This window comes from Dendropsophus ebraccatus, chromosome 1, assembly GCF_027789765.1.
Source record: "Dendropsophus ebraccatus isolate aDenEbr1 chromosome 1, aDenEbr1.pat, whole genome shotgun sequence".
Classification (NCBI taxonomy): domain Eukaryota; kingdom Metazoa; phylum Chordata; class Amphibia; order Anura; family Hylidae; genus Dendropsophus; species Dendropsophus ebraccatus.
The window spans coordinates 16,175,607-16,197,529 of record NC_091454.1 but is presented as its reverse complement, the minus strand read 5'-3'; the positions used below and the strand labels follow the sequence as shown (position 1 = coordinate 16,197,529).

At 45.1% G+C, this 21,923-nt stretch overlaps 2 protein-coding genes across 2 annotated transcripts; both read left to right on the top strand.

Moving 5' to 3' along the window:
- The first annotated feature begins 496 nt into the window (after window positions 1–496).
- Window positions 497–10,369, top strand: LOC138789499 (polymeric immunoglobulin receptor-like). The gene is made up of 7 exons (XM_069968176.1): window positions 497–603; window positions 1,686–2,021; window positions 3,580–3,915; window positions 6,482–6,805; window positions 7,252–7,575; window positions 8,504–8,537; window positions 10,041–10,369. Exons 1-6 carry the CDS (start codon window positions 564–566, stop codon window positions 8,527–8,529), a joined length of 1,386 nt encoding a protein of 461 aa, XP_069824277.1. The 5' UTR covers window positions 497–563; the 3' UTR covers window positions 8,530–8,537; window positions 10,041–10,369.
- A 4,429-nt stretch (window positions 10,370–14,798) lies between these two features.
- Window positions 14,799–20,501, top strand: LOC138789491 (polymeric immunoglobulin receptor-like). Its single transcript, XM_069968164.1, has 7 exons — window positions 14,799–14,899; window positions 15,987–16,322; window positions 16,741–17,076; window positions 17,848–18,171; window positions 18,574–18,897; window positions 19,696–19,733; window positions 20,164–20,501. The coding sequence occupies exons 1-6, from the start codon at window positions 14,860–14,862 to the stop codon at window positions 19,719–19,721; spliced, it is 1,386 nt and encodes a 461-aa protein (XP_069824265.1). The 5' UTR covers window positions 14,799–14,859; the 3' UTR covers window positions 19,722–19,733; window positions 20,164–20,501.
- The last annotated feature ends 1,422 nt before the right edge of the window (window positions 20,502–21,923 follow it).

Below are 21,923 nucleotides of genomic sequence, written 5' to 3'. Positions count from 1 at the left end.
GGGAGTTTAGCTGTAGTAACTGATCTTGTCCACTACACAGTGAATGGAGCTGTCCACTTCCTGTCCTCTTTCACTGTGTATATGAGCAGCACAGCTCTGGCCATGATCAGTGGGGGTGCAGGGTATTGGGCCCTCAACTATTTAATATTGAAGAAAGACCAACAATAGATTTAGCCTGAAAACCCTTATATCTATATAGCCTATATGTTTGCCATCAGATGCCATATAACAGGTATATTGCTAATGCGGTGTCCTATAGAGGAAACACAGTGTTCCTCTTTACAGCCTCTGCACATTGCTCCTAAAGTGACAGACCATCCCCCACCCCCAAATCATTATGAAAATCCTATCCTTGGCTCTTATCTGTGTTTACATGAAGTTTTCCCAACTTCTCCGGGTCGAAGACAAAATCCCTGCGTTCACTTTTTTTTTTGCTCGCCAGTTATCTTCATGTTAAATATTTAATGATGATGTTGTGGTTTTTGCTCTGTGTACACCCGCTTCCTTTTCCTGGTATATAGCTGCTATTCACCACTGAGATTCATTCAGGAGCATTATACACCATGGGGCTGTACGGGCTGCTGCTGACACTCCTAACCCCAGGTAAGGGTGATACTGGTCAGAGGAGGAGGATGGGTGCTGTATGTGGTCAATCAATAAGGGTGGATAGATTAGATTTTATGAACCCCTATAAACTGTAATTTGGGAAATTATACTGTAATAAGGACTGCAACCTTCATCCCTTTTCTTCTAATATGCCATAGACATGGATGGGAAGGGAAGAGAAACACTTGTAGGGATTATGATCAGGCACCGCCATGGGTTCAGCATTGGGCCAAGAAGTCCAAATCTGTCATCATAACCAATGCAAAAAACACTTTTTTTTCCGTTGGTGATCCAGTTCCTTTATATACATGGTATGTAGCCATAGGCACTCCAGGGCCACCGTAGTTCCCCCCTTATAGCACCAGAACCTTTGTGGGTGAAAACCTCCATATGACATCTGGAATGTTTCACAAAAACCTCTTTATACTTTCAGATGGCTGCATGTAGAAGTAAAGTATGGCTCCATATACTCCTATAGGGGTTTTAGGGTGGCTGGGAGACCTTAAGAGGCTATAAATTAACACCTATATATATATTTCTCTCTATTATAAAATACATATAGAGGTGAGGTCTAATCTTGTTCCCATGTAGATAAAAGTACAGATACTTTGTGTACACGCCAATGGGGGAGTCAGGAGAGATGGTTGCTGGCTCAGCAGTAGGGACTGATTCTAACAAAGGGACATGGAACTTCCTCAAATTACTTCTACCCGATTCAGGGAGGTTTCTTGTTAGGGAGTGAACCATACCTAGTCACTAGCCGACTACATTCAAGCCATTAAAGTCTATGGGGCTTAAGCCCATCTATGCTTGTAGACATAGACATGCCATTTTGATAGTACGTAAATACGTGCCTCAGAAGGCAGAATCATAATGTGAATGAGCTCCTAAACTTGACTTGAGGTATACATTTAGGCTCCTGCCCTGTATACAATTCCTTGAGTGGTGGAAGTGCACTGCCCTTCCCATTCAGTACCCACCACCCAGACCGCAGGCTTCACCTCCTCAGGTTATTATATCCCTGCAGGGTCCCGCATGATTCCAGATGTCATACTTACCTCTCTTATTCTCCATCTCAGGCCTGATATCGGCTTTCCGTTCTACCGGAGAAGTCGGTAGTTCCCTGGTTTTACCCTGCGTTTATCCTGTAACCAAAGACCAAAGTCTGGCATGTTGGGGAAGGGGAACCTGTTCAAATACCGGATGTAACTTTCCAGTAGCCTCGGTCAACGGGAGCAGAGTGACCTGGACAAAATCTGGGCGATACCAGATAAATGGGGATATTACCAATGGAGAGCTGCCGCTGACCATCACCGATGTGACCCTGGATGATTCGGGAGTGTACTGCTGCCGGGTGACCATCCCGAATCTTGGGATCGATCTGAAGAGAGAGATCGATGTGGAGATACACCACCGTAAGTAACTTACTTAGCTCATGCACCACTCCCTATACTCATCTATAAATGCAATCTTTAAAGAAATTTTCCCAAAAAGAAGAGGATTCATTGTTTACTTGCATGTGTTAAGGGTGGTATGTAAAAGGACAAAAAAAACTGTAGTCACCTTACTCTGATCCCTCACTGCTGTCAGCCCTGCTGCCGAGTGCTTCCTGCTCTCAACACAGAGGTAATGTCCATGCAGCCAATCACGGGCTGAGGCGCGCCATGAGAGCAGAGCAGGAAGCACTTAGCGGTGGGGATGAAAATGGTGGGGGAACAGAGGAGGGTGACTATTTTTTTTTCTTTTACACCTGAATGCATCCAAGTAAAAATGAAGGCTCCAGAGCACCTCTTTAACATGTTATTCAAGTCTTTTTAAGACAATCTCTTTAAGGACTGTGGGAAAGTATATATATTTTATATTTTTTGGAGCCACCCTGAACTCAACTTTGTATAAAATTATTGCTCTGGAAAACCAACTGCATGGCCTGACATACATATACATACATACAAAAGTTAGTGGAAATGCTATCTGTAAATAGTCTTGAAAACGACTGTAGCATTGAGAGATTGCAGCTGTATCTCCCTCCTACCCCTCCCCACTCTAGAGTATAGTTATTGCTTTATGTTGCTATTACATGCAGACATCGGGTGGGGAGGCTGCACGGATGATCCAAAGATCGTCCAGGTGTCCCAAAGATAGCGGCGGTCTGCTGCTGTTGCGCGGAGTGATGGCCAGCAGACCGTCGCTATTGTCGTTTAAATAGAACATGTTTTAAGACAACAATCAGCCGACATCGTGCATATCAACTGATTGTTGTCTTAAAACATGTTCTATTACACCAAAAGATTATCGGCCGGAATGTCCAGTAGTAATGGGCCAAGTACAACCGATAATTGTTTGGTGTAATAGGGTCCTAAAGGTGCCTATACACCCTCAATATTTGTAAGCTGAGCCATCACTTGGCCAAACATTCATGTGTTCTCTATGGGAAGGGGTTGACTGCAACCAAATTGCTCTACTGCTGGCCTAACCTTTTTGAGAACGAAAGGGTCAGGCAGTAAAAACCCATGGGAGACCCTCATATTAGGGATACGAACCCGAACTCTCGGCAATGATTCTCGCTGTCTGCCCGCTCCGTGGAGAGGGTGGATACAGCGGGAGGACCGACTGGAAAACTGGGATACAGCCATAGCCATAGGCTGTATCCCAGTTTTCCAGTCGGTCCTCCCGCTGTATCCACCCGCAGCACGGAGCGGGCAGACAGCGGGAATCATTGCCGAGAGTTCAGGTTCATACGAACCCAAACCTCGGCAGGTTCGGACCATCCCTACCTCATTTACAGTACCTCATAATGTCGCCAATGGTGGGTTTAGTATGAAGGGTCTCCTTTACAGAGATGATTGCTAGACTCATAGGTCACCACCCCATCACAGAACTCCTAAACAGCTCTGGAAATGGAAATCCAGATTAGATAGACAGCACTAGTAGAGCCACGGCAAGACATTACATTTGATTCCTTTCTCTCCACAGCCATGATGCCAAACAATCTTATACAAGGCTCAGTGGACGATACATTGACTTTACCCTGCAAGTATTCAGCTGATAAAGGTCCGAGAGAAGTATGCTGGGGGAAAGGCAGCTGTCCTATTTCTGGCTGTAAAAACAAGATCCTCTCGACTGATGGCACCAGTGTGACCTGGGCCGAATCCAGCAGATACAAATTATTGGGGAATATGACAACGGGTGACGTATCCCTAACCATCAGCGGGCTGACAAAGGATCAGGAGGGAACCTATTGCTGCCGTGTCCGGGTCCCAGGATTTTTCAATGACATTAAAAAGGAGATAAAACTGGAGATAAAAGATGGTAAGATGTTGATCTGTATTAAGGGATTCAGGTTGTCCCTTCATTTTCTAGAAGATGAGGTGGCCATACATAGTTTAATAGTTCATGATTTGGTAAAAATCTGGTCTTTATCTGGACCATGTTTGGAGAACTAAGGGTCAATTTCCTAGATTAGAATAACAAAAAAAAAATCCTTCCGTTAACCACAATGCCCAGTCAGGTTATTAGAGAAACAGATTGCTGAACTCAGGGAGAACAGCCAAATGACAACACTGCCGGCTGCTAATGAAAGCGCTCAATGCAGTGAAGTCCTAGGTGCATTGCCCCCTGGGAAACATGAGTATGCAAAAGAGGAGTCCGTGGAGCCTCATTGAAGAGTCTCAAAACACAGGACTAGCCAGATATCCCTCCGGGAAGGACCCAGCCAAGTGGCAGCTCCTGTTAGGAAACCACCAAATCCACCATATTAAGTGGCCCTTTAAGTCAGTGTAATGACAAGGGATAAACCAAGGCTAGGTAACCATCCACAGACAGCTGTTTCGGGGTGTTGCCCCTCATCAGTGTGGAGCAGGATTCTGGCTAGGTGGGAGCAATGCCTAGTAGAGCCATAAGAGAAACAGATTGCTGAACTCAGGGAGAACAGCCAAATGACAACACTGCCGGCTGCTAATGAAAGCGCTCAATGCAGTGAAGTCCTAGGTGCATTGCCCCCTGGGAAACATGAGTATGCAAAAGAGGAGTCCGTGGAGCCTCATTGAAGAGTCTCAAAACACAGGACTAGCCAGATATCCCTCCGGGAAGGACCCAGCCAAGTGGCAGCTCCTGTTAGGAAACCACCAAATCCACCATATTAAGTGGCCCTTTAAGTCAGTGTAATGACAAGGGATAAACCAAGGCTAGGTAACCATCCACAGACAGCTGTTTCGGGGTGTTGCCCCTCATCAGTGTGGAGCAGGATTCTGGCTAGGTGGGAGCAATGCCTAGTAGAGCCATAAGAGAAACAGATTGCTGAACTCAGGGAGAACAGCCAAATGACAACACTGCCGGCTGCTAATGAAAGCGCTCAATGCAGTGAAGTCCTAGGTGCATTGCCCCCTGGGAAACATGAGTATGCAAAAGAGGAGTCCGTGGAGCCTCATTGAAGAGTCTCAAAACACAGGACTAGCCAGATATCCCTCCGGGAAGGACCCAGCCAAGTGGCAGCTCCTGTTAGGAAACCACCAAATCCACCATATTAAGTGGCCCTTTAAGTCAGTGTAATGACAAGGGATAAACCAAGGCTAGGTAACCATCCACAGACAGCTGTTTCGGGGTGTTGCCCCTCATCAGTGTGGAGCAGGATTCTGGCTAGGTGGGAGCAATGCCTAGTAGAGCCATAAGAGAAACAGATTGCTGAACTCAGGGAGAACAGCCAAATGACAACACTGCCGGCTGCTAATGAAAGCGCTCAATGCAGTGAAGTCCTAGGTGCATTGCCCCCTGGGAAACATGAGTATGCAAAAGAGGAGTCCGTGGAGCCTCATTGAAGAGTCTCAAAACACAGGACTAGCCAGATATCCCTCCGGGAAGGACCCAGCCAAGTGGCAGCTCCTGTTAGGAAACCACCAAATCCACCATATTAAGTGGCCCTTTAAGTCAGTGTAATGACAAGGGATAAACCAAGGCTAGGTAACCATCCACAGACAGCTGTTTCGGGGTGTTGCCCCTCATCAGTGTGGAGCAGGATTCTGGCTAGGTGGGAGCAATGCCTAGTAGAGCCATAAGAGAAACAGATTGCTGAACTCAGGGAGAACAGCCAAATGACAACACTGCCGGCTGCTAATGAAAGCGCTCAATGCAGTGAAGTCCTAGGTGCATTGCCCCCTGGGAAACATGAGTATGCAAAAGAGGAGTCCGTGGAGCCTCATTGAAGAGTCTCAAAACACAGGACTAGCCAGATATCCTGGCTGGGTCCTTCCCGGAGGGATATCTGGCTAGTCCTGTGTTTTGAGACTCTTCAATGAGGCTCCACAGACTCCTCTTTTGCATACTCAGTCAGGTTATTGGCAGTGAGACATTGAAGGCTCTGATTTTGCTACGATCATGGCTTCTACTCTCAATGGAGACATGTACCGGAGGATGGATTGATTCTATTGATTTAGGTTTTCAGGTTAATTGGTGGGTGTACCATGCCAGTGATGAGCTCTCCTTAGGATAGGCTACCAATGTTTGATGAGTGGGATCCAACATCTGGGACCAACGCCGATCAGTAGAGATGAGGGAAACTCGAGCATGTTCAGGTCTGCCCAAACCCAAACAGGCTGCATTTCATTACCGTTGGCTGAAAAAGTTAAATGTAGCCCTAAGGCTGACTTGAAAACAGGGATGCAGCCATACGCCAAGAACCCCTTTAAGTCTAGAGAATCCCTTTAAGTCAAACTTACCATGTTATTCTTAAAGTGTCCAAAAATTAGTCAACAGAAGGTGGAATCAGCAAGGCAAAACAGTAGGAATAATAGTCCAGCGATGGAAGTGGTATTGAATAATATATGAGCAGTACCTTATCCACGTTTATTAATACTTGTTTGCTCCTCCTTTATTTTTACAGTCAATCTTGTAAGAGCATCGCTAAAGGATAAACTGGTACTGCCCTGCTCATACAACACCGATAGTGGCACAAAGGCAACATGCTGGGGTCATGGTTATTGCAGTCTGCTCTCCTGTCCCAATAAAGTCCTCCAGAGTGATGGCGATCAAGTGACCTGGAGAGAGTCAAAAAGATATGATTTACCTGGGAATTTAGCAAAGGGGGATGTGTCCCTAACCATCGATTCGGCAACTGTGGATGATGGTGGAGTCTACTGCTGCAAAGTTAAGGTCTTTGGAGCCTTCAACGATATAAAGAAGGAAATCCGCGTGGAGATACGCGATGGTATAGTATTTCCCATGCACCAATATACACCATGTAGTGTACTGGGAATAGATGTATTATGGCTAACTTGGACATTTGGCAAAAGTCTATATGTACCGGTGGTTCTATAACAAAGTTTAGTGAATTAGTGTTACCTGGACTGGTCCACCTGGAACGGTCCACTTTCCACCATCAGCCATCCTATGATTTAGCCATATTTCTTTCCTAAGGCAGACGGTTGGGTGAATTGGTTACTGAACAGTAGGCTTAGAAGCTCTGATGGTGTTGGGCATCTCTACAATGGTATCAGGAGTTTTGTGTCTTCCCATACGTTGCAACTTTTCATACTAAACTTTCAACACTTGCCTGTCCCTATAGTGCTCTACTTTAACATACTCTCTGAGATTTTTTTCTACTCCACCATTACGATGCAATGTCTATACACATTCTCTCTTCTATATTCACAGCTGACCATTTGACTGGACGTGCAGGTGATACTATGACATTACCCTGTAAGTACAATGTCAGCGAGGGCACATCCCCAATGTGCTGGGGTCGAGGCCCTTGCCCAGTAAGTAAATGTACCAACGCTATTGTCTGGACCGATGGTGATGATGTGTCCTGGAGGGAGTCCGAAAAATACAGGTTGACAAGAGACATAAAGACTGGAGATGTGTCTCTGACCATCCAGGGAGTGACAAAGGAGGATGAAGGAATGTACTGCTGCCGTGTGAGGGTGCCAGGACTCTTTAATGACAAGATGAAGGAAATCACTTTGGAAGTGGAGGATGGTAATTCATTTGATTATCATGACACTAATTTGAGATTAGGTTTATAATACATATAGTTATGGACTAGGGCACCCGACACCCAGCATGTACACACCATAAAGACAGACCTTGGGGCTTCATAAAAAGAGGGGGACCCATTGCACATTGATACTGAAAACCTACTTGGTGATGTGGTCTTCACTGGTATCACCTTTAATTTAACAAGGAGATAAAACTCATGGAACCGCAATGGGTGCACCACAACCCCCTGATGGTTAGAAGGAGGATGGTGTCAGGAAACTACTGAAAGCAGTGTAATTTTTATCATTGACATGCATTGTCTATTAACAACACTACCCACAAAACCCAGAACAGAGATGGCAGTACTAAATATGTAACCAAACCCCTTGAGACTACTTACAATTACATCAGAGAGGTAGATTATAAGAAGTGTTGATAGGCTGCCGAAAATTTACGATTCATTCATATATATATATAATTTTTTTTTTTTACATTTAGTTGTGGCAGGAAGGGGTGACATGGTCCCTCTGCTGCCACCAGTGGTTGTATTGGGAGCTGCAGGGCTGGTCAAGCCCTGGTTCCTTCACATTCACAGATGTGTACAACAGAGCTAACAATACTGAGCCTGCCCTAATGTCTATTTTAATACATATTAGCATTAGAGTAGACATGGCGGGAAGCTGTCTGCGCCAGTAGCACTGTGCCCTATGGCAGAGCAACCAGGGATAACTGTCAATCACGGCTCAGTCTGCTACAATATGTTGAGTCTTTTGCACTAGTGACACAGACAGCTTCCCCAGGTGTCTTGTCTTCTGTTCTAATGTTAAGATTCATTAGAACAGACATCTCTCTTGGATATTTGGCTACAAGCTGCAAAACCTTAAAGTGCAAAAAGCTAATAAAAGAATTTCTTCCTTTTTTACTCTAGATGGATTGCCAAAAGGAAAGAACTGATATGTTGGGTAGGTAATAAGCTAAGAAATTCACTTTCCTATTTATCATTTTACATTCTAAGGGTATGTGCACACTGAGGAAATTTGACAGAAAATCTGTTGCAGAATTTGCCACTCGCGGACTGCGGCGGGCATGCGCGTCTCATCCCGTGTCATAGACTCCATTCTATGCTTGGGCGGATTCCTTCATCCGTCCAAAGAATGAACATGTTCATTCTTTGGACAGACGACGGAATCCGCCCATGCATAGAATGGAGTCTATGACACGGGCGGAGACGCCCGAGCCCGCCGCAGTCCGCGAGCGGTGAATGCCGCAACAGATTTTCTGTCAAATTTCCTCAGTAAGCACATACTCTAACACTGAAAATACACCGGTTCCCCGTTCCCAAGGTGTATGGCGGCCTCCTGACTTCTAACATGACTTAGAATACAGGATCAAGCAAGTGGATTTCAACATGCCTGATCCTTTTTTTTCTGAAGGGATATAAGTGTCTCGCATCAACTTTATCCCCACGTCCAATTCAGAATAAATGCATGTTCGCCCATCATTACATGTGCTCAATGTGGCCGGTGTCCAAAAAAAAGCGTTTGGCCAACATCTATCTAATGTGTATGGTCAGCCTTAAAGGGAACCTGACACCGCTCGGTGCAGACCGATATACTTACCGCTTCCACGAAGTCCCGGTCCCGAAGCTCGTCCCACCGCCGAGAAATCCCCGTCCGAAGCCCCGCACACGCTCATCAAAGATGAGTCTGACGCCAATAGAGAATGACGGCTTCAATCATTTTCTATGGACATCGGACTTATCTCTAGTGAACGCGCATGCGGCTTCGGACGGGGATTTCTCGGCAGTGGGACGGGCTTCGGGACCGGTACATTTTGGAAGCGGTAAGTATATGGGTCTGCACCGGGCAGTCAGCCGGGCTCTGCCACGGCACTGGGGGTGACAGGTTTTCTTTAAACTAGTCTTGTAGAAACCTAGCATAGGGATAAGTGCCCAACAGAAGGGAGTGGAAGGTGGACACTAAGAAGATGTGTGACCACCAAAGGTGGCAACCATGTAAGGAGGCTATCGGCAGCAAGGAGGTTCTCGCACACTCATGTTGACCCATTATATTTAAGAGAATATTGTGAGAATAGGCACAGGTTCCTCACTAGCTCCCTGTTTTGAACTAGCTACAGAGTTCCCAACATAAACTCATTTGGACAGGTTCCTGCAACATAGCAAGGAGTGGTAATTCCTTGTCACCATGTTGTTTGGGGGGACCCAACCACTAGCTTTAGATAGTGAACAAGGTGAAAAAGTTCTATATGTAAAATAACACATAGAAAAGAACGCCATAAGACTCCATTTAATGACCTCAGCTCTAAGCTCTGGATACAAGAAAAAAAAGTGATCTCTCTCTTCCCGGAGGTCTCAGCTTTGTAGGTCAGTAGAGAGGCTAGAATAGACCCACATTGACCAATACTCATGTATGTCTAACCAAATATATTATTCTGTATTCCTGCAGGGTTGGATGCTACTTACGAAGAACCAAAGAAGCATACAACTCTAAGGTCGGCCATTTTGAACTCAATATACAATATTCTACACAAGGACAACATCAGATGTGAAGACCATTCCTAGGCCTAAGGATCGACTTTATCTATATTACATAGTCATTCTTCATCTGTTCTTTTGAGGTCATGTGGTTCTGTACACGAAAGTGCTGTATGGATTTTATAGTGCTATGGTTTGTATGGATTAACCAGTCTGTTTCTATTTCTCAAAGATATTGATTGTGTTGTGGCCTTCATGTAATTCCAATAAAAAAAAATACAGTGCACCTAGTCTCTACAATGGAGAATGACAATTCATTATTTTGGACACTTAAAGGGCGTTCTCCCCTAAAAATTAAACTGACACCCCACACATTATATAGTTTAGCCTAATTCCTCCATAATAAAAATGAAAAAATAGTGTAAGTGTAAGAAGGGGTGTTTCCTGCTTTTATCTTACCTTCTTACTCAGTGTAGTGCCTCCACCTGAGTCTTGACAAGAGCTTGCGAAGTATGCAGGAAGTTCTCCTGTTCTGCCAGGGGTTGACTCAGGAAATCCCTACCCTGCTTGGTACACACTGAATACATTATAAGCAATTAACTTACACAGAGAAGTAACATAGAACCAATTTAATATTGAGTCAGAATTGGTGACAATAGGGTATGACTAAGCAGGTAATGGTAAACTCTATATGACATAAACACAAGGGCGGCCATACAGAACTATTCCCCTGAAAGTAGGACACTACAAGAGTAGAAGGGGGGCTACTCACTTTTACTTCCTGTTAGTGACCTTAGGAGTGATGACTAGTTTGAGCACACTAACAATCTAGTCTCTAGGAGGTTACCCTCATCACATACAATCACTGCACACCTTCTTCCAACCACCAGCGCATGCATGGTAAATATAAGTAGTAAGCAATAGGTTAGGATGCACGTATACAGTACTGGCAAACACAGGTCGGGGTATCCTCTAAAACATATATAGCATTGGCAAGCACAGGTGGAGGTCTCCTTTGAAACATATACAGCACTTGCAAGTACAAGTGGAGGGGCCTCCCCTCCTCTAAAACATATACAGCACTGGCCAGCACAGGTGGGGGGGCACCTCTCCTCTGACACATGTACAGAATTGCCAGCATAGGTGGGGGTCTCCTCTCTTCTGACACATATACAGTACTGGCCAGCACAGGTCGAGGTCTCCTCTCCTCTGACACATATACAGTCCTGGCAGGCACAGATGAGGGTCTCCTCTGCTACATATACAGCACTGGCCAACACAAGTGGGCATCTCCTCTAAAATATATGTAGAATTGGCCAGCACAGGTTGGGGTCTCCTCTCCTCTGACACATATACAGCACTGGCCAACACAAGTGGGGATCTCCTCTAAAATATATGTAGAATTGGCAAGCACAGGTTGGGGTCTCCTCTCCTCTGACACATATACAGCACTCGCCAGCACAGGTGGGGGTCTCCTCTCCTCTGACACATATACAGCACTGGCCAGCACAGGTTGGGGTCTCCTCTCCTCTGACACATATACAGCACTGGCCAGCACAGGTGGGGGTCTCCTCTCCTCTGACACATATACAGCACTGGCCAGCACAGGTGGGCGTCTCCTCTCCTCTGACACATATAGAGCACTAGCCAGCACAGGCGGGGGGTCTTCTCTCCTCTGCTACATATACAGCACTGGCCGGCACAGGTGGGGGTCTCCTCTCCTCTGACACATATACAGCACTGGCCAGCACTGGTGGGGGTCTCCTCTCCTCTGACACATATACAGCACTGGCCAGCATAGGTGGGGGTCTCCTCTCCTCTGACACATATACAGCACTGGCCAGCACAGGTGGGGGTCTTCTCTCTGCTACATATACAGCACTGGCCAGCACAGGTTGGGGTCTCCTCTCCTCTGACACATATACAGCACTGGCCAGCATAGGTGGGGGTCTCCTCTCCTCTGACACATACACAGCACTGGCTGGCACAGGTGGGGGTCTTCTTTCCTCTGATATCGCTGACCACCTTGCCCTGTCTCTCTCTAACTTCTCTCCATCTCCTCTCTCTCCCCGAGCCAGTGCCCTCTCCCTTCCTCTCTACTGTGCTGTATCACTTACTGCTTGCCTCAGCCCACTGTCTCAGGGGGAGATGGGAAATGTAGTTTGGGTGTCTCTCTCAAAAGCTCTCCACAAAGCTCTCCACAGTTCACACACAAGTATCCCCATCTAGGCTTCCAGGGATGGCATTATTATTATTGGGAACTATTATGAAAGGGTTATCCAGGATTAGAAAAAACAAAAAGCAGAGTAACCTTATTGGAGAAAAAATAGCGCCACCCCTGTCCTCAGGCTGTATGTGGTATTACACTTCAGCTCCATTCACTTAAAAGGAAATTAGCTTTAAAGTCCCACACCCTACCTGAGAACAGGAGTGGTGCTGGTTTTGTAATCCTGGAATACCCCTTTTAATGTTAGCAATGTACTATACACAGAGGGGCGATGGAAGTCGGCCTGTTGTGCTTGTGACCTCTACAGCTGCAGATTAAGGGTCATTTCAGACTCTGCAGATAAGAACGGAAATACAAAGTTCCTTTTTCCTCCTTTTTCTAACTTGCAAATTCAGTATATCCTGTTTACAGTCTTTGGACCCCTCTCAGTGACTCTATGGAAAGTGGAAGAGGGGGTAGTCATGTACTGTGTTTCTCCGAAAATAAGATGGCACCTTGTATTAAATTTTGCTGCCAAAGAGGCACTATGGGGGAGATTTATCAAACATGGTGTAAAGTAGAATTGTCTTAGTTGCCCCTAGCAACCAATCAGATTCCACTTTTCATTCCTCACAGATTCATTGAAAAATAAAAGGTGGAATCTGATTGGTTGCTAGGGGCAACTGAGGCAATGGATGTCTTATTTCTCTTTCCCCAACTCTCCCCCCGGCCTTTCCTCGGCCTATTCACCAACGTCCTCAGTGTAGGAGTGCAGCAGGAGCGCAGCAGCAGGACCAGGAGCGTGCGTCTGGACGTGCATTAGGTGACCTCCGGCGTACGTCTGGACATGTGGCAGGACATAGGGGCCATGGACCAGTATGCCTGCTGTGCCGGCTGTGAAGGTCCACAAGGGGATTAGGTGAGTTGGGGGGGGGGGGTACTTTCGGGGGTCACTTTACCTTCAGAGGATGCTTTAGTTTAGGGTGGGGGTGCCTTAATTTAGGAGGATGTCTTATTTTCAGGGAAACACAGTAGGCGTAATGGCCCTATTAAACCAAACTATTATCGGCCATACTTACCGTATTTTCTATACTTGCTGATTACCGAATGGTCGGGCCAATAATCGTTTGATGTAATAACGCACGTCAGCTGACATGCATGATGTCGGCTGACTGTTGTGTTTCAACAGGTTAAAAAATCACAACAACATCAAAGAGTGATGGCAGCAGACTGCTGATGATGTCAATGGGCAGCCTGGACGATCTAAGGATCATCCGGGCAGCACCTCCTGCTGTTCCCTGTGTAATAGCACAGGCAGCGAGCGAAGAACGAGGAAGAAGCGAGCACTGACATGACAGGTCTGCGCTTGCTTCCTCCTCTTAATAGTTTAAATCAACTGGTGTCAAAAAGTTAAAGATTTGTAATTTAATTCTATTTAAAAATCTCCCTTCCAGTACTTATCAGCTGCTGTTTGTCCTGCAGGAAGTGGTGTATTCTTTCCAGTATGACACAGTGCTCTCTGCTGCCACCTCTGTCCATGTCAGGAACTGTCCAGAGCAGTAGCAAATCCCCATAGAAAACCTCTCCTGCTCTGGACAGTTCCTGACATGGACAGAGGTGGCAGCAGAGAGCACTGTGTCAGACTGGAAAGAATACACCACTTCCTGCAGGACATACAGCAGCTGATAAGTACTGCTAGACGTGAGATTTTTTAAATAGAAGTAAAGTACATATCTATCTATAGTTTTAGCATTTTCAAGAAGCTTGAACATTTGAGGCTAAGCATCAAAGCATACAATATGAACATAGCCCGAGTTTGCATAAACCAAATCAAAAGAGAACACAATTGTAATATTGTCATAATCTATGTAGCTATGGAAGAACTATGGAAGAGCCTGAGGGGGTTATATTAGATACCAACCTGATAGCTGAGAATGTGGAGCAAGGCGTCTCTCCAACTGATGATAAAAATATATATATACATAGAAGAGAGCAGAAGGCAGCAGCACCGTTCACTGTGTAGTGGCCAAGATTGGTTACTACAACCTGGTTCACATCAGTAGGAGTTTAGCTGCAGTAACCAATTTTGGCCACAACACAGTAGACGGAGCTGTTTGCTTCCTGCTCTCTTCAACTGTGTATACGAGCAGCATGACTCTTGGGGGGGGGGGGGCTTGGGATCAGACCCTGACTGATCTTATATCGATTACCTTTCTTGAGGACAGGCCAACAATAGATGGTGTAGATGGTATATTGTTAATGCTGTGACCTATAGAGGCAACAGAACGATGCTGCATGGATACAGTCTACCTCTATACAGCCCCTGCACATTGCTCTTAAAGTGACAGACCATCCCCCACCCCAAACCATTATGAAAATCCTATCCTTGGCTCTTATCTGTGTTTACATGAAGTTTTCCCAACTTCCTGGATTTAAGCCCAAATCTCTGTGTTCTCTATTTATATTTGCTCACCAGTTATCTTTATGTTTACAATTGTGGTTTTTGCTCTGTGTACACCCGCTTCCTTCTCCTGGTATATAGCTGCTATTCAGCACTGAGATCCACTCTGGAATATTATACACCATGAAGCTGTACAGGCTGCTGCTGATGCTCCTAACCCCAGGTAAGGGCAATACTGGTTAGGAGGAGGATGTTAGATAGATAGATAGATAGAAGATAGAGGAGATACATTTCTAGGGATCATAATCAGGTACCGCCATGGGTTCAGCACCAGGCCAAGGAGTCTGAAACTGTCATCATAACCAATGCAAAAACCTTTTTGTAACTTAAGATTTTTTTTCTTTGCAGATCCATATGTTTCTCCTTTCTTTGTCCTAAGTACTGCAAAAAAAGTAAAATAAGTAGCTTTCATTTTAGGAGTTGTAATAGATGGAAACTTTTTAGTCATCATGGTTAGAGTATAAAATAACAACACAAGTCTTTTGAAGAGAGTCACCCCATGCAAAGCAATATAGAAAAAAAATACAGAGTCTCTGTATATAATATGCTATATAGCCATTAGGACTCCACGGGCCACCATAGTGTCCCCTTATAGCACCAGAGCCTTTACAGGAGAATACCTCATAATATAACATCTGGAATGTTCCTTGTATACCCTCACATGGCTGTGTATAGAAGTACTGTATGGCTCTGTAAATGTCTATAGGTGCTCTATGGTGGCTCAGAGACTACATGGGACAGTCACTTCCTCCACATGGTCTCCATTCCCGGGCCACTTCTTAGCTATAATAGTTATGGAATTCACCACAGCACTACATTTATAATAATGGTGCCTTTGGGCCCCCTAGCTACCAGGACAAAACAGGGGGTTTCTGTTAGGGTCAATGCCCAAACGTAGACGTTAGGAAAATAACCCAAACGCAATCACTATCCATGTTCTATGCTTTAAAGTCTATGGGGCTTGTGTCCATGTTTATATATGTCATCATGCCATTTTGTTACTATGCTGACAAATACTTGCCCCATAAGACAAAATCTTGATGTCAATGAGCTCTTAGTCTTCCCTTTATTTGGCACATACATTCGTTCTACTGCCCTGTATTCAGAGGTTTGTTGAAGCCCATCACCCTTCCCATCCAGTACCCACCACCCAGAGTACGCGCCTGACCACAACCCCCAGTTTTGCCCCAATCTACAGAGTACAGCATGATTCCATGTGCAATACTTACCTCTCTAATTCTCCATCTCAGGCCTGATATCGGCTTACCGTATTACAGGAGAAGTCGGTGATTCCCTGGTTTTACCCTGCTTGTACCCTGTAACCCAACACACAAGTCTGGCATGTTGGGGAAGAGGAACCTGTTCAAATACTGGATGTAACTTTCCAGTAGCCTCAGTCAACGGGAGCAGAGTGATCTGGACAAAATCTGTGCGGTACCAGATAATTGGGGATATTACTAATGGAGAGCTACCGCTGACCATCACCGATGTGACCCTGGATGATTCGGGAGTGTACTGCTGCCGAGTGAGGATCCAGAATCTTGGGATTGATCTAAAGAGAGAGATCGATGTGGAGATACACAACCGTAAGTAACTTACTAGATGAGGAGATCATGCACCACTCCCCCTACTCATCTATAGATGCAATCTTTAAAAGAATTGTCCTAAAAAGGCTCAAATAACATGTAAAGAGGTGTTCTGGAGCCTTGGGAAGAGTAAGCTGAAGCCAGGCTGCTCTGCCATTGGCTTATCCATTTCGAGAACAAAATGGTCAGACAGTGAAAATCTATTCTGCCTTATTCTTAGTTGGGACACCCCCATACACCTCATATTGTCGATAGCATTGGGTTTGGCACCTTTACAGAAATGATTGCTAGACTCAAAGGCTTTCACAACCCCATCATACAACTCCTAACCAGTTCTGGAAACAGGGGAACTTAGATTAGATAGACAGCACTAGTAGAGCCACAACAAGTCATTACATTGATTCCTTTCTCTCCACAGCCATGATGCCAAACAATCTTGTACGAGGCTCAGTGGACGATACATTGACTTTACCCTGCAAGTATTCGGTTGAAGAAGGTCCAAGAGAAGTATGCTGGGGGAAAGGCAGCTGTCCTATCTATGGCTGCAAAAACGAGCTCCTCACAACTGATGGCACCAGTGTGACCTGGGCCGAATCCAGCAGATACAAATTATTGGAGAATATCACAACGGGTGACGTTTCCCTAACCATCAGCGGGTTGACAAAGGATCAGGAGGGAACCTATTGCTGCCGTGTTCAGATCCCAGGAGTATTCAATGACGTTAAACATGAGATAAAACTGGAGATAAAAGACGGTAAGAATATTCATTTATGTTGAGCATTGTAATATCCTGTGTGAGGGATCCAGGGATCTACATTATCTAGAAGACGAGGTGGCCATACGTAGTCTAAAATTTCATAATTTGGTCAAAATCTGGTCTTTAGGCTATAAGACACTTTCTATGACTTGAATTACTCAATGTTTTTTTAATGGATAATCAAATCTTCCTGTCAAACCACAAAGGTCAGTCAACATGTCTTGGCATTGTCGTGAGACATCCAAGTCTCCAATGATGCTACCATCATGGCTTCAACTCTTATCAAAGGCATGAGTAGATGGACTTGTTTTCAAGAGGATCCCAACAAATCCTTATAGATCCTCAGGTTTTCAGTAGGGTTCCAATGTTACATTGTCTGGGGAATCATGCCATTGATGAGCTGTCCTTTGGATAGGCTATCAATACTTGATGAGTGAGGTGTCCAACCTCTGGGGCCAATGTCAATGAGCATAAAGATGGAGCCATGGCACTGCCCAAAGAGTGTTGAGTGTTGTCTTGTATTGCTTGTCCAGATGCAACATCTCTGCAACCAATGTCATTCACACAAGATCTATCATACTTACTCCGATGACCCTTTTAAGTCAGAAGAATCTCTTTCAGGATTAACATTTTATTACAAATAGGAGTAGTTACGAGAAATAATGTTATTAAAGTTTTTAAAGTCAACCATTCGAAGAGATGTTTACCCAGGAAACAATACCTTATCTAAGTTTGATAATTTTGTTTGCTATTCCTTTATTTTCACAGTCTATCTTGTGAGAGGGTCGCTGAGGGATAACCTGGTACTGCCCTGCTCATACAACACCGATAGTGGCACAAGCCCAACATGCTGGGGTCATGGTCATTGCAGTCTTATCTCATGTCACAATAAGATCCTCCAAAGTGATGGCTATGAAGTGACCTGGGAAAAGTCAAAAAGATATGATTTGGCTGGGGACATAGTACGGGGGAATGTGTCCCTAACCATTGAATCGGCAAGTGTGGATGATGGGGGAGTCTACTGTTGCAGAGTCGAGGTCCCTGGACTTCTTAACGATATAATGAAGGAAATCCGTGTAGAGATACGTGACGGTACAGTATTTTACATGCACCAATATACACCATGTAGTCCACCAAGAACGAATGTAGTAGAGTTAAGTTAGACATATGGCACATATGGCATATGACAGATTTGTAGGAGTACACAAAAATCATGTGATGGCCCACCTTCCAGTATCAGCCATGTTATGGTAGACCCATATATTTTCCCTAAGGCTGACTAGGTAACTTAACAGTAGATGTAGGAGCTTTGATGGGCTTGGGCATCTTACCTTGGTTTATGGAGGTTCATGCCCTCTCATAAGTTGCAGCTTTTTACCCTGATCTTCCAATCCTTGGCTATCTGAATCATGTCTATCGCAATCTAATCACCCTCTAAGTCTAAGGTCCATAATGGTGACATGTCTACAAATGTTCTCTCTTCTATATTCACAGCTGACCATTTAAGGGGACTTGCAGGTGATACCGTGACATTACCCTGTAAGTACAATGTCAGCGAGGGCACATCCCCAATGTGCTGGGGTCGAGGCCCTTGCCCAAGAAGTAAATGCACCAATCCTATTGTTTGGACCGATGGCGATGATGTGTCCTGCAGGGAGTCAGAAAAATACAGGCTGGCAAGCAACATACAGACTGGAGATGTGTCTCTGACCATCCAGAGAGTCACAAAAGAGGACGAAGGAATGTACTGCTGCCGTGTGGAGGTGCCAGGACTCTTCAATGACAAGATGAAGGAAATCAGTTTAGAGGTGGAAGATGGTAATGTGTTTGATTATCATGAAAATAATTTGAGATTAGGTTTATAATTTATATAGTTATGGAAGACAGAACAAAGGCACCCAAAATCCTGGATGTACGTATCATAGAGGCAAACCTTTAGGCTTCATATAAAGAGCATGACCTGTTTCACATTGGTTCTGTGGTCTCCACAGGCATCCCAATGTTATCTAACATGGAGATAGAGTTTGGCTCGTGGGACCGCAATGGGTGCGTCACAACCCCTTGCTAACCAAGAGCAGAATGGTGTCAGGAAGCAGCTGAAAGTAGTGTAATTTTTTATCATTGACTGGTATAATTTGTGAATAACACTTAAGGCCCTATTACACTTAATGATTATTGGCCTCACTTGGTGGTTTGGGCCAATAATCACTTAGTGTAATAGGGCATGTTGAAAGGGAATGATCACTATGATCAATATGTTGAAAGAGCATCATTTGTGCACCGACTTTGGACCCGAGCAACAGTAGATTGCCGCTAACATCAATGGGCCACCCAAACAATCTAAGAATCGTTCAGGTGTCCCCTCCCGCTGCTCCTTGCTGACCTTGATGTTTCTGATCCACTACTGTCTCATTACGGAAATCGGCGAGTGTTTTAGTAGGCTGCCAAAAATGTTCAATTCAAAAGGTTTTTTTATTTTATTTTTTTACATTTGTGGTCATGTGATGGACCATGCTGCTCTTCAGACTAAGCTATGACCATGGTTTCTATATCATCTAGCACAACCTTGAAGTTCAACAAGCTAATCTAAGATTTTTTTATTTTTTTCCCCTCCAGATGGAATCCAAAAAGGAAAACATTGAGGCGTTGGGAAGGTACTCTATGAAAATCACTTTCTTTTTGTAATTACACCTTAGATTTTGGCAGGATAGGCTGACACTAATGCCAGGATGGGGAAACTTTGGCCCCTCCAACTGTTGCAATACTATAATTCCCATCATGCCTGTACAGCCTTTGGCATGGAATTAGAGTCTTGCAACAGCTGGAGGGGTGGAGGTTCCCCATCACTGCTCTAATGTTTTTGGTGCCTCCTGATGTCCAGGCTTATTTTGGGGATAGTAGGATCAGACAGTTCGATTTCAACCTACCCGTTTCATTTGTTCCAAAGGGGTATAAGCGTCTAGGTTTTTTTCCCCTCTTCCAATTCCGAATAAATGCATGTTCACCAAAGGGTGCATGTGTTTGATTTGCATTCATATATATATATATATCTAACCAGATTTATTTGAATCTGTATTCCGGCAGGTTTGGATTCTACTTACGAAGAACACAAGAAGCATACAGCTCTAAGGGCGGCCATTTTGTACTCAATGTATAGAAGTCTACAGAAGGACAACATCAGACATGAAGGCCTTTACTAGCTCTTTCTCCATGACCCAGTTATTCTTTATCTGTGCTACTTTTTTACAGTTTACTTGTCCCCATATATTACATATTATACTATTTCTATAGTGCTATGGATTGTACGGATTGACCAGGCTGCTTCTATTACTATTATACGCTTTTACTTATCTAGGTTGTTTCTCTTAAAAACATTGGATGGGTTGTGGCCTTCATGTCATTCCAATAAAAAGTACAGCGCATCCAGTCTCTACTATGGAGGACGACAACTCTGAACACTTAAAGATGTATCTATAGGATATAGGCTATGTGTAATGCACAAATACATTGTGGGATTAAGTACTAAGACTGTATCTGGGGAGAGAATGTCATTGTGTGTGTGTCTGTATTGGGTGTGTATATGTATACTATATTATTCTGCAGCTGGAAGCCATGAGAGACAACACATGGGGCTGCAGGATGTCCTGTACATATCACTGTTAGTGTTGTATCACTACGAGGGGTGACTGACTGTCAGATGTAATGGCTCCCCACATCATCACACCAGCAGGGGTCAGTGTGTCCTCCCCACATCACCACACCAGCAGGGGTCAGTGTGTCCTCCCCACATCATCCCACCAACAGGAGGCAATGTGTCCTTCTCATATCATCACACCAGCAGGGGGCAGTGTGTCCTCCCCACATCACCACACCAACAAGGGACAGTGTGTCCTCCACACCATCTCACCAGCAGGAGGCAGTATATCCTTCCCACATTATTACATCAGCAGGGGGCAGTGTGTTTTCCTCATATCATCATACCAGCAGGAGGCAGTGTGTCCTCCCCACATCATTGCACCAACAGGGGCAGTGTGTCCTCCCCACATCCTCTCACCAGCAGGAGGCAGTGTGTTCTCCTCACATCATCAGACAAGCAAGTAGCAGTGTGTCCTCCTCATATCATCACACCAGGAGGCAGCAGTGTGTCCTCCCCACATTATCACACCAGCAGGGGGCAGTGTTTCCTCCCCACATCCTCTCACCAGCAGGAGGCAGTGTGTTCTCCTCACATCATCAGACAAGCAAGGGGCAGTGTGTCCTCCTCATATCATCACACCAGGAGGGGCAGTGTGTCCTCCCCACATTATCCCACCAGGAGGGGCAGTGTGTCCTCCCCACATTATCACACCAGCAGGCGGCAGTGTGTACTTCCCACAGGATCACACCAGCAGAGGGCAGTGTGACCTCCCCACATCATCACACCAGCAGGGGGCAGTGTGTGGCTCCACAGTAAAGGAAGGATTGAAGTCATCACGACAAGGCCTCTATTTTCTAACCCCACCATTATCAGATCCCAACCAGAACCTGGATTTGTTACCAAATGCAATACAGTCCAAGTCTCTTGTTCAGGACACATATTTATTTCGGCCAAGCACCTGGACATGGTCCGAGCAGAGACGGGGTGTAATGAAGGGGCTGCATGTCTGGATGGTGCACAAGGAAGATGTAGGAGCTGCTTGTGCTTGTACGCAGATCAAATTATCCTCTCTACTGTCTGGGCCTTCCAGAGCCTGTTCATCCTATGTGTGTGTGAGCCCTCACGTAACCACAAATGTCAGCAATTCAGTGAAACAACCATTTTGCTTCCAATGATGTCTTCTCACTGTTGGCTGTGTATTATGACA